Below are 12,941 nucleotides of genomic sequence, written 5' to 3' on the forward strand. Positions count from 1 at the left end.
TGAAAAGCACGTTGCATATTCTGGGTGTAAGTATAGTACGCGTAGTAAGCACTGAGGAAACTAAATAAAGCATCAGATGAGAGAAAACCCCCGTGTAGTAGGCAGTGCTATAAAAAACCTCCTTCCTCCTCCCGGCCCACCAGTACGAGAAACACTTTTCCCTTCATTTAAAAAAACGAAGCCAGCGCGCTGCCTCCCTCGCGTTACTAACCCTCCCTGCAGTCTACAAGGAAAACCAGAGAAGGGAAGCCACCTCAGTGCCATCAAACCGACCCGGGGGAGCGTATTTTGCCCGAAAAGCAGGAGAGGAGAGAGCCGCCGCAGCGAGGCCGTGATGGTGCCCCTCCCGCCTCCTCTCCACAGGGGCGTCGCGCGGGCCCTCTGAGGCAAACGTGCCCCCCCAGCCGGTCTTTCCCCCCAGACTTCCCTTCAATCGGCCTTTTTTACCTCAACATTTTCCTCCCCTCCAAGTTTCCCCCCCTCAGGGCCCGCCCTGGCCTTCCCGTGCCCGCAGGCCTCAGCCCATCGCCATGGCAACCCGCGCCCCCCCTCCCGCCTCCCGCCGCGGCGGCTCCTCCCCCGGCCGGGCGGGCCCAGTACCGGCCTCCGCCCGCCGCTGCCGCGCTCCGGGCCCGGCGTCCCTTTCCCCCCCTCCTTCCTCCCCTTGCTCCGCTCTGGCCTGAAGCGGGTGCCGCGATGGCTCCGGTCGCCGACCGGGAGGGTTACTGGGGCCCGCCGACCTCCACCTTGGAGTGGTGCGAGGAGAACTACGCCGTCTCCTACTACATCGCCGAGTTCTGTGAGTGGCCGCCCCGGCCCCGGCCCCGGGAGCCGCGTCCTGCCGCCGCCTCAGTCCCCCCCGCCGCCTCAGTGCCCCCCGCCCAGCCCTGCGTGCCCTCACCCCACTGACCAGGCCCCACGGCAGGGGAATCCCCCTCCTCCATGGCCCCTCTTTCCTGAGGGGGGCAAATGGCGGGGTAACGGGGCCCCTGCCCCTCAGCCAGCCCCGGCGGGTGGAAATGGATGTTTTCCTGTCTCCTTCCCCCCCAAATCCGTCTCTTAAGGAGGGGCTGGTGCAGCCCCCTCTCTCCCCGTGCCCCAGCGTGTTGTTTGGGCCCCCCCCATCCCAAGTCTGTCCCTTTGGCCTGTGTCCGAAGCGATGGTAGGGCAGGAGGAGGGTGTCCGGGGGCTTGGGGAGGCGAGAAGGGGGCGGCTGAGGCGGGGTGGTTGGGTGAGGTGGGTCTCGGGGAGCTTGGCAGTGGAGCAGGGGTGGTTGTGTGGTAGGTGGATGGCTGAAGAGGGGAGTTTTCACTGAAATCATGCTTGGGGCACCATGCTGTAAAGCTGCGCGGGTCTGTGGCTCTGCTCCCCTTGAGAGGAGATGGGAGCATGTGTCCAGCCATGGGTGGGCAAACCATGTGAAACTGTGCTGGGAGAGCCGGGAGGGAGAAGGTATCTTTGTACGGAAGAGACATCTTCATCCAGGAGAGACACCTTCGCCCAACTGGTCTTTGGTGGGTCTTGACCATCATCAGGTTGCTCTCTTGCAGGTGGTGGTCTTTTCGGATAGCTCAGAGCAATGGGAACAGAGCAGGCTGCTGTTTTGACCTCAAAAATCTGTTATTCAGAGGCAGTCAGGAATTTAGATATATTCAAACACATCTTAAGGAAAGAAGAAGGTGCTTTGACTACAGGGCCATCCAGCAGGTGCTTGAGAAGGGATTATATTGTGGTAGCTAGTAAAGGATCAAGCCCTCTGTCACTGATGTTTTGCTGGAAAATTCGATGTTTTTGTACCCTGGGCAGTGACTTTAAAGGGTGTAGTAGTTGTAGTTATGTGCTGCCACCTGACAGACGCCCCATCCTACAAAAAGCTTTCACAGGCATGAGGTAGGCGGCTGCTTTTGAAGTGTTAAGACCCTAGGAAAATAGTCATGAAGTGAACAACAGCCTTACCTACCCTGAAGTGCTTGGAGTGGGCAATCTGAGGAGGCTTTTCGCATAGCTGGGATGCTTCAGCAGCACTTTGGAAGAGCTTGGCATGCAGGAGATGGAAGGTTCTGGGCGTCCATGCCAGGCTGTGACTCCTGGTTACAAACACTGACATTGGTGAAGGACTAAAATTAATAGTTGTGAAAGAGGTTTCAGAGTGTGGGAATGTGAAGGAGTACAGGATCTGAATAACAGTAGCATAGGTGGCATAGAAACTTGGAGGAAAAAGGAAGTTGGTGTGTAGATTTATGGCTGAGAAGAGGCAGGCCAGCTGAAGAGGGAACAAAATTAAGTACTCTTAAAATGGGACAAACTTAGAAGTTTTTAAATAGAATGAGACTTTTGCAGAGTATGTATTTTTGTGTTTTCCTCGTGGTAAAAAGTAATTTGTGAGACAGTTCTCATAGGGAAGAGGAAGCTCTGTTGCTTCACCCATGTAAAAATAAATTTGACTAGCATGTAAATTTTTGAAATAATCCCCGCATTGTTGCCCTTGTGAACTGATACTTTTCATCTACTTCTAGATTATGCAGGAGAAGGAAGATGAGGATGAGATTAATGGTGGGAGGTGGAAAGGCGTGTGTTCTGAAGAAAAAGGGACCAATTATAGAAGGTCTGGTCCCTCCTTATGGCTTTAATGTTTGGGACCACAGTTTGTTGATCTGTCACTTGCGCTGAAAAAAAAGGGTATAAGGGCTGTGCTGTAAATTAAAGCATTTAAATGGTCCAAGTATACAAAGCAAAACAGTAAATAAGCCCACTTTATTTTAGGGTTAACTTAACAGTAGATAATTTCAGTAGAGATGCCAAGATGGTTTAGATTTTCTTTAGCAATAGTTCTGTAACTGCACTTTCAGGGTCAGAGGAAATAATTTATTTATTTAATTATACGAACCCATTGCATTTAAATCTTAGCCAGTGAAAGTGGGTTGGCAATGTATCTTTCATAAAGCAGCTAAGGGGTCTTTCCCAACTTTCTCTAAAATACTTAATGTGAAGCTAATTACTTTGGTAGATCAGAGAGACATTACCCTGAAATCTAGTTTGCTTTAGCAGAAGAGCTAAGAGTATATTTGGGGTCTGTGTGGCCCAGTGGCCTTCTGTCAGTTGCTCTGCCTTTATGGCCTCCTTTCTCTATCATAAATTCAAATTCAGAGAGCAAACAAACCAGAAAGTACACAAATATTTTTCTCATCTCTCTCAGAGTTCTGGTTGTGGCTATTTTTGCTGTTGCTGATACTGCTTTTAAAACTCATGTACAGCCTGTATTATTTTAAGTCTTACATTACAGAAGAGTGAAAATCGGTTTCTGACTTCTCACTGTCTTGGTACCACTCAGTTAAGCTGATGGTTTTAAAAAAATTTGCATTAAATGTTTGTTGTAAATAATTGATAAGAAGCTATCGGAGTCCCGAAGCTTGAAGGATACTGGCAGGTCCAAATCAAATATTAGGTTTTCCTTAGGTTGCAGACTGAAGAGCCAAACTGAAGGCTTGTGCAAATTACGTCTTTGTGCCATTTAGCAATTTGTTTTTAATATGCTAATTTTAGTACAAATTGCTACATTGTGTTCCAGAAGCCTACGTGCAGTTCTTTGCCATTCACTCCTTAAAGAACTAGTGTAAATGGTGGCAGCTAATCAGTTGTATTTGTTCAGAGATGTAAAGGTGAGGTAAGGTGTTTTTGTAGCACTTCGTATTTTCATTCACTTGATGTACCCCAAACACAATGACCTGTATTCAAAGATTCATTTTTTTAATAAGAAAAAATGCTTTTTCTTGCCTTTCTGAGTCTGTACCTAGCCAGTTTTCCTCCCTTGTGGAGGTGGATGACTAACTGCTCTACGTCCTTCTGTAGAATATTAAACCAATTGAAATGAAAAACAGTTGAAAATAATTATTTTGCCAGCTTAACTATGTTAAGCCCTAAAACAACTCTTACATCCCTTACTGATCAAATCTATTGTATGGTGTAGTAATCCCTTCTTTAGGGTTTCGCAGGAGTTTTGGACTGACTCCTGTGTGCTGGAGGGTAAGCAGTAGAGATGTTTTGGTTGTTTGGGTTTTTTTTAAACTAATCTTTTCCAGCTCCCAGTGCTTGTATGCTGAATTACCCAACCTTTTGTACACCAACATAAGCAGAATAATAATAATAAAGGAAAAAACCAGCATCCTCCCACCCAAGCAAAGAGAACAAGGTTAAATGTAAGTGCTATTGTTTAACACCCAGTGCTTAAATGTTACAAGTTACTCCTTATTTTGGTGGGGTTGATGTTTCAGGCCAGTTTAGCCCACGTAGTGTTCAGTTTTGGGGGTCTGTTTTGATGTGAATGTCTATATGACAAATGCCTTACTCTTCTTGCATTCACTGTTATCCCTGTAAGAAGGGTTTGTCTTGTAGAATATGAGGAGTGGCTATAACTAATCTTCATAGATTTCTTTTGTTGAAAACATGGAGAGTAGTATCAATTTAAAAAAATACTTTAAATTCAAAGAAGCCCAGTGTGGTACCCGAGGGTTTATAATTCTTAGTCAGGAGAATCATGGGGGCAAATTTGTTGTTGTTATCAACTCAGTGCTGTGTTACAGTTTGGATCAAACTTGAGAGGTGTTTCCAGGTATGTGAAATATTGCCTTGAGCTATCATTGTCCATGAGTAATATGCATCATCTACAACATGACTCCTTTTGAGATAGTATATCCTTACGTTGGCATTTACAGCAGCAAGTATCTGGAATATAGCTTCAGGCTTCTCAAGGAACTGCTGAAATCATTTCTTGGCTTCTGGTCCTGTCTCAGTATGTTCTGCTGCCTTCATATAAGAAAAGATTTTTTTTTATTACGAGCGTTAAATCCATTGCTTTTTGTTTTCATTAGTGATCTGGTAAACAAATATTTGTAACCGTGCTTTCCTTATGGGACCCTTATTTAGAGATAAAAAAAGATCATGAGAATCTGCCCATGTTTCTAGCCACTTTTGCTGCTCTTCCTTAAATCCTTCCTATTTTTGCTTCAGGCAAGAGCTAAGAAATTGAGATGTCTGTTACCTGTGTTGTTAGATGAGAGATACCTCATTAACGCGTAGACTGCCATCCAAGCATTCTCTGCATTGTGAACACTGACACAAGAATACTGGGGTTTTTTTTAAGCTTTGCTCAAAAAAGACAGCTGTCAAAGATGCACAGATCTCTGTTTTGCATGGAGGTCATTACTTTGGAACTTAATAACTTGCAAAATTTACTTAAAGTTAGAATAATGTCATTAATATTGAATTTCGACTGCCACATATGTACTGTCACCTGTTCCTCTTGGGCATCCTGCTGTATTTTGCCTTCTTTGCCAGAGGCTTTGGAAAGCAGCCAGAGACTGTTGGCTAGGTACTATCCATGTGGGTTAAAGAAAATAAAATAAAGCCAACTCTGTCTGGCTTCAAGAGCTCTGTCTGCTCTTTCAATAATAAAGTGGCAGGTGAAGGAAGAATCATCAGGATTAATTGGGTGTGATCAGCCCAACTGCCTGGCTGCGGCTGAATTATTTAAAGACACCATGACACAGATGAGTTCTAAAGTGCGATTTAAGAGAAGACGATGTCGCAGCCTCACAGACTTTAAGACTGAAAGGGATTTCAGTGTCTAACTTTAATGACCTAATTGCAGGAAGCCACATCACAGGTTTCCTCTTTAAATTTTTCAAGCTCCTTGAGGGACCTCCCTCAACTTAGAGGGCAGTAGGAATGAAAAGGTAAAGGGAACATTAAACTAATTGATGGTGGCTATCAAGTCAGGTGGCATGTACAGAACAGTGCTCAGCTGTGGGATGCTTTTTAAGATGAACACTTCTAACTTGCTTTTTGTGCTGTGGACAAAAAGAAGTTGAAAGAGGGGTTCCTTCCTTCAAAGAATAATACAACGGAAGTAAACTTTTAAGCCAGACGGATGGTCTCTGCTGTCATGCTTTCTTATTTCTTTAATGATTTTAAGTGATTTTGAGTCAGTGGCAAATACTCTTGCATTAATTTATTTCTCTTCCCAGGTTGTTAATGTATATACTTGACTTAAGCCTGAAGATAATCTTGTGGCACTGGTTTGATGCATTTTGCCACAATTAATGATTTATATATTTTTTTAAAAATTCTTCCCTTTTTTTGTCTCTCTACCACTTTCTAATCCATGATGCAACTCAACATTTCATTTCACGACAGCTTAATTTTCTGTTTTCCCAAAAGCCTTCATTGAAAGACAAGGGTGAAAGGCTTTTGGAAAATCTACATTTGTCCAATCAACAGTTCTCATTTATTCATCGCATTATGGATATGCTTAAAACTTGACGGATGCTGTGGTAATGGACCACATGTGTGTTTATCTGCTAATACTTGTGTAGTTATTAAGTGACAATAAAATTCTCAAATATGGTTTAACAAAGCATTTGATTACTCTATAATTAGTGCTTGATATTCAGTACTTGTACAGCTGGCAATTGGACATCTGCCACTCCAAATGGTAACAGAGCAGTGGCATTTGTACAGTTTAATTTTGGTTACGTGCAAACTAAGGCAGAGAGGCTTATGAACTGCATAATATGAGTTTGCAGAATTTGTATTTGTAGCAAGAAATAGGAAGATTAATGTAAAATAAATCATGGTAAGGGAACACTGCTGACTTTTAAATGTCTTTAAATGAGCTTTTAGTCACAGATAAAAATGACTCTTGTCATAATTGAAAGACAAAAATGTTTTCAGTCTGGGGTTTGTTGTGTCTTTTTGTGTATGTGTGTGAAACTGCTATTTATGTAAAGCATTTTCCATATTTGCTGGAGCCTTTCACAGATCAGTGGGGAAGATTTTTTTTAAACAAAAGAAAGATTTAATAATTGCTGCAAAACTGTTCAAAAGAACTCTAGGAGCTGTCTGCAGTCCCGACAGCTCAGCAGTATATGGTCATTTTAGCTTGCAGGACCTGCGAGTGCTAACGCACTTGACTGTTTCTCTGACTGTCTCAAAAGCTTAAAGAGGATCGCAGAAGGGTTCATGGATCAGGAGAGGTTAAGATAATGCAAAGAGGTCTTTTAATTCAAAATATGTATCAAAAACTGAAATTTATGATGCTAGAAGGGAACCCACTTACAAGTGGTTATCAGAGAAAAGCTACCTGCCTTTGATTGCTTTGAATTTTCTGGGTGTGGGGCTCTTTACACCTGCCTCATTAATTACAGGCATTTTTCAGTGCGTTAGCAGAGAAGCTGAGCTGCTGCATCAATTAAAGGTGCTTGGTTATTCTGTGGTTGTGGAAGTACTACAAAGAAGGAAGGCAGGCGTCAGGAAGAGAGAAGTTTCCAGAGAATGTTACAGCTCAAAAAAAACCAGAGCATCACTGCTTTAGTGTCGATCTTTTACCATTAATTGATCTGAATATCCCCATATAGGCAAGCTCTGGGTAAAGTCCCACTGATTTTGCTGAGCACTGTTTAAATTTAAGGTTTCAGGCACAGACCCTTTTGTGCACTTGGAAATGCAACTGTAAAATACTTGGGGGTTTTTGTGCTAGCTCAAAAACCTGAAGGGACCAGGATATTTTTTTCTACCTGTTTTTAAAAATTAATTTCCTTGAAGAAATATGCTGCGTATGCATTGTGATCAGTGACTGAAAAACCTGACATTTTCTAAGGGATCAGTGCAGTCAGCATCTGCAGGATCGTTATCTCCTTTACAGTAAGGTCCATCGACCTCTGGCAGAGTATGTACTTCAGTGTGTCCGGAGTTTGGGCGGCAGGAGTAGCCCTCTCTGTCAGTCCCGGCAGGGAGATGCATCCTTTGTGTGCCCCCGCAGCCTTATGAGGTTCCTCTTCAGTTCGTTGCCTTTCCAGGAACTAGTGACTCAACCTGCCCTCCATGTTGCAGAGCTTTCCTGAGGGAAATTCCAAACTTTATTTCAAAATTGAGATTAGTGTCCAGCAGCGTATCTGTTTCCCAGCTGTGTCCTGGGGCTTTGTTTTATTTGGTTTTGTATTATTCCTTGGTTCCTTTGGACTTGTTTTCCAAATGGAAATGTGGAATGATGCGTGCAGAGTGTGTGTCTCTTAAAGGTTCTCTAGCTGGCTTTGTGAGCAAGAGGGTATGTTCCCTTGCAGCCTAGTCCAGGCAACGTTGCCCTGATTCTCTTCCCTAACTGGAGGAGCTGAAGAAGGGGACAACAGTGTGGGCTGGTTCAGCTGGACAAGGTTCAGGATATTAGTTTGAGACTTGCCTTTTAGGTTTGAGGAGAAGGCAAGGCTCGGTGTTCTTTAGGCAGGAAAGCAGACAAGCAGAATTAGAAAAAGACGTTGTGTTGGGGGTGAGCTGAACATCTGCCTCTACCTAACAGCACGAGGCAAGTGGAGCCAGGACAGCGTACATAACTCATACTAGCCATGCCTCTCCCTCAGTTTCTTCCTTCACATCTGCTTTTCTGTGAGTCATGGGTATATGGCACAGGACACCAGAGTATGTTTTGTATGAATTCCAACTAGTAGGATTTCAAAGTATCAACATTACGGCTGTAAAACATGACCCTGGAAGCTCTCTGATTTATACAGTGCTTTAATGAGCTCATTATTTGCAGCGGAAGCTCAAGATGCTCCTTCCCCGTAGGCTGGGTTTTTAGTAACTGCTAATTCCGGTTGGATAAGGATTTTTATTTGGACAAGACCCAGCATCTAGGAATCAGATGCAGTATTAGATCAAAGAAGTAGTCCTGTAGAACTGTGTAGCATAGTTGAGCGTTAAAAATAGTCTGGACACTGACAATCTTGGGACAGAGTATTTCTGTATTGTATCTGTCATTTGTTCATCAGGTTTTCTTCATCTTCCCTGGTCAACACCATTCGTTTGTTCAGGCGGAGACCTCCTTCCCAGGTGGAAAGCCGGCTACTGTGATCCCTTCTAATGGTTGTTTTGACCAGGGATACCTGCAAAATTACTTACATGTCTTTGAGAAATAGGATCTGCAGATCTGGCTTTCTCTGAAATCAAATGGGTCAACAGGGAGCTAAAATGACCCAAAGAACTGATTTTATTGTCACAGAGTGGAATTCACATTTCTTCTAGGTAAAATGGGTGTATTTTTCCTCTACAAGTACTTAACAAGGTTTGCTGTGAAAGAAAGGGTATGTTTGTGCGATTCTCATTGTGACTTGATTGCTCTTGGAGGGAGTTTCCAGTGCTCTCCTCCTGCCAGAGACAGCAGGTCTGGTGCTGGCCCCAGACCGCAGCAGGCAAGCTGCAGAGCCTGCTCTGTGGGTTCTTACACTCGGGAGGAGAGCTGCAGGGTGTATTTCTACAGATATTCCCTGCATTCCTCCCACAGGTTACAGATTTTTTTTTCAGGTTTTAAATCTTGTAGACTTAAGAAAAAAAATACAAAATGTATAAACTCAGAGTTGCTCCAGGTGATATTTTGCTTATGAATGAAAACTGATGCCTTTATATTTTTTTTCCCTTTGGGTTTTTCTTTTTCTTTTTCCCTTTGGGTTTTTCTTTTTCTTTTTCCCTTTGGGTTTTTCTTTTTCTTTTTCCCTTTGGGTTTTTCTTTTTCTTTTTCCCTTTGGGTTTTTCTTTTTCTTTTTTTTTTCCCCCAAGTCCTTTTCACAGTTGTGGAAATGACCCATATAAGCAGAGAGAATTAACTGTATGCAACGTGCTGAGCAGTGCCTGAGTAAACAGCCTGGAAAAATGGAGAAGCGAAACCTTTTTCTTTATTTTTTCAGTTTAGTAACAGAAATTTAGAAAGAAGGTTGGCAATGCACTTTTGTAGTGCCCTGTACCTGCAGATCTGGCTTCTGCAAATGGGTAGGGTTTAATGCCATCTCCATAAAGCTGCAGCTAGCAGCAGCAGTGTGGAAGTTCATGGCTCTCTTTACAAGTGGCAGAGTGAAAACCAAGTAAGGGTTGTCAGTTTGTATCACTTCTGCCTCTTTCAAGCTGGTGAGTGCAGTCTCAAATAAGAATCAGCTCAATTGAATTGTGTAGATGCTTTGGAAAGCAGCAGAGAAATGCACCGTGGTAGTGAAATCATACAGCAGATGTTGTTTTCGTTCACTTAAACAAACTGCTATGTCTTTGTGATCTGTGATAATCACAGTTGCTTTTCAGTCAGAGGTTTGGGGTTTGGTGGCTGTTAAATCTTTCAAGGCCCAAGTTTTATCTTCCTGTGTGGACCCTCAGAATATAGTCTTCAGCACAACGGCTAACATCAGCAGAGTACTCAAATGCTAAAACTCCTGAGTCCAGCTCAATTTATTTTTTCTTGTCTTTTTTTTTTCTTTCTCTGTTTTAGCTGCAGAGAAGTATTTTAAAGCTATTTCCTTTCCTTAAACGCATTCCCTTCCAAGCTCTTCAGTTCTTTTTCCTGCCTTTAAACTCTTCCACATTGATTTCCACATGGCTTTTGTATTAACTTTTTTTTCTGCGTTTATTGTACTTTTTCTACATTTGTCTTAAACCTGTCCTCTGAAAATTATCTGCCAGTCTTTGGGCCACCATTGGTGCTGGGAACTTTACTGATTTTTGTGTACAGTTTTTGACTATTTCCTATCACTATTCGGTAAAGCTGACTTCTGCCTGAATGCTTGCCACCCACCTTATGAGCTGTTATTGTATAGGTATTATATTAAGTTATATTTATAAGAAAAAGACAGTGTTTAAAGCTCGAACCTTCAATGTGTTGTATATCTCTTCCTGTAGTTGGTTTAGATTGAGATACTTAACATTTGGACTTTGATCTTACTGTCTTTGTGGAGAAGCTTCATTTTCCCTCTAGATAAATAGCTTTTGCCAAGGTTTGTGGGTGGATAGGCAACTGCCATTTTTTTGCTTTTCATTTTTCAAGCAAGAACAAGAAAGTTGTCTTGAAATGACCAGTGGACAGTGACTAAAGAACACAGTTGGAGTTAGAAGTTGCGGACCAGGAATGACAACCTTCGAGTCTTGGGTTAGTGAATTAATTGGGTACTGTTGAACGTTCTTGCCAGAGGTTGTCATATTAGCTGGAAAAGGTTATGAAGACTTCAGAGAAAAGAAGTGCCTAAAAGAAATGAAGTTGGGTATTTAGGAGTGAAAAAGAAAAGTCCGAGTCATTTCTGAGATCAGGTGTCTGTCTTTTATCACATGTTCCAGGTACCCTTAGGATTTTTCATTTAAGGCAGTCCTGCAAAAAAAGATAGTTAGTTACAGATGGAATTTTCTGGTAGTACTGCTGATAAGAGAGGGAATGTCACCAATCAGTGTTGGAATGGTTGCTGTATATCTGAATCAGGCTGTGGTTGCTGACTAGTTTCATTATCCCAACATGCTCTGTTTTACATTTGTTGCATAGCATCTCGCCTTTAATTTCCTACCATCCAAGTAGGGGAAAATGCAAAAGAATGGCATGAGTCATTAGTAGGAGAGACTTTAATCGTTCTGGACACCCAGGGGAAATCCATGGTGATAGCAAGAAAGGGAGGAAAGCAAGAGGATTTGAGTTTTGAAGAAAGGCTGCTCAAACTAAAGCTACAAGTATCTGGAAAAGAGCACTGACACACGTTATTCTCTGCCATCCATCATCCAGTGAGCATACTAGGCTCCCCAAATGCTTAGCTCTCACATCACACTGCACAGTGCCTGCAAGAGTCCTACTGAGCCTCTGAGATGATACCCACAGCATATTTGCCTCAAGTTGGTATCTCTATTTGTGGTGAGAGCCGACAGATGCTGGGCTGGATGTACTCTGGTAGCTCAAAACTGTCAGCTGCCAAAAGCTGTGCTTTCTGTTCTGGACAGACCCTTAGATTCAGAGGAGTTGGTGCAGACACTGAACATGAAGCCAGGATGCTGGCACCAGTATAGAAGAAAGGTGAACTGGAAGGAGTTAGGTATGATGAAAATTAAATGGATGATTACTATAACATTGTATTGGTCACTGCTTAGTTTTAGCAGTGGCTGAAGAGTAAGCTTCCCCGTCTTGGTTGTTTTCTTCCAGTCTGACATCATCAGCCTCTCTTAAAATAACATTTAAAATACGTTTTATTTTGTTTTCCAGTAAAGGCTATAATAGCACCAAATCCGCCCTTCAGCAATGAGCTTATTGCATGTAATATTCTAACTTTACATCATCTCAGCCTAATCTCTTTAGACTTTGATTGCATTTTCCAGCTGTAAGCACTTGCTTTCGTTGAGCTTTCGAGGTTGAGATTTCAAATGATCTGCCTATGTCAACTGTTTTTACTTTAAATTTACTGGCAAATCCTTCCAGGTGTACTTCAAAGTAATTGGTCTGCTTGCTATCATCTTAGGTGCACGTTTATCAGGGAAATGATGCTTTCTTTTCCATGAGGCTTCCCATACTCTAGGAACGCAACAGTAAAATATAACAGGGTGGTATATCAGCTAATTATAATGCAAGTTTATTGCTTGTAGTCCAGTTAATTGTGGATATCTTGGATTGCGAATAAAATGTCCTATAAAGGAGCTGTGTACTATCATATTTGTCCAGGCTACTTCCTGCAATCTCAAAATATGGCCAAGGATGGATTCTAGCACTTTTATTACATCCTTAAATACTGTCATTTTTTGTGTAAAGGTCCCTTCAAAACCAAAAAAACATTTCTTAATGCTTCAGAATGCCCTGCACTGGTGACAGGCCTAGGTGTGATAGACATAGTTAGAGCCACAGTAAGATAATTAGCAAAACTGGCTTCAAAAGTGAGGAACAGGGCTTTTTGATTTAGTTGTTGTAGCTATCTTAGTTCTGGCCTGTCACCTGAGAATATTTCCCTTGCAGTTGCTTTCATAACTACCTTTTAAACTTTACAGTCGGTCCTCCACATTTTGTAATCTGACTTATTAACCCTTTTCTGAGGAACAGCATCTCATGCAGACCTCGGACTTCACTCATGAAAGGCTTCAAGACAGATCCCTCTGAAAAAAAAAATCAGTCA

At 42.6% G+C, this 12,941-nt stretch overlaps 1 protein-coding gene across 2 annotated transcripts in view; it reads left to right on the forward strand.

The window, feature by feature from the left end:
- Window positions 1–669: 669 nt before the first annotated feature.
- Window positions 670–12,941, forward strand: part of ACER3 (alkaline ceramidase 3) — a 55,427-nt gene continuing 43,155 nt past the window's right edge. For both annotated transcript variants that reach the window (XM_059820988.1, XM_059820995.1), the window contains exon 1: window positions 670–799. In XM_059820988.1, the coding sequence (XP_059676971.1) occupies window positions 697–799 (103 nt within the window). In that variant the 5' untranslated portion in view covers window positions 670–696. The remainder of the gene's footprint in view (window positions 800–12,941) is intronic.

This window comes from Gavia stellata, chromosome 1, assembly GCF_030936135.1.
Source record: "Gavia stellata isolate bGavSte3 chromosome 1, bGavSte3.hap2, whole genome shotgun sequence".
NCBI lineage: Eukaryota > Metazoa > Chordata > Aves > Gaviiformes > Gaviidae > Gavia > Gavia stellata.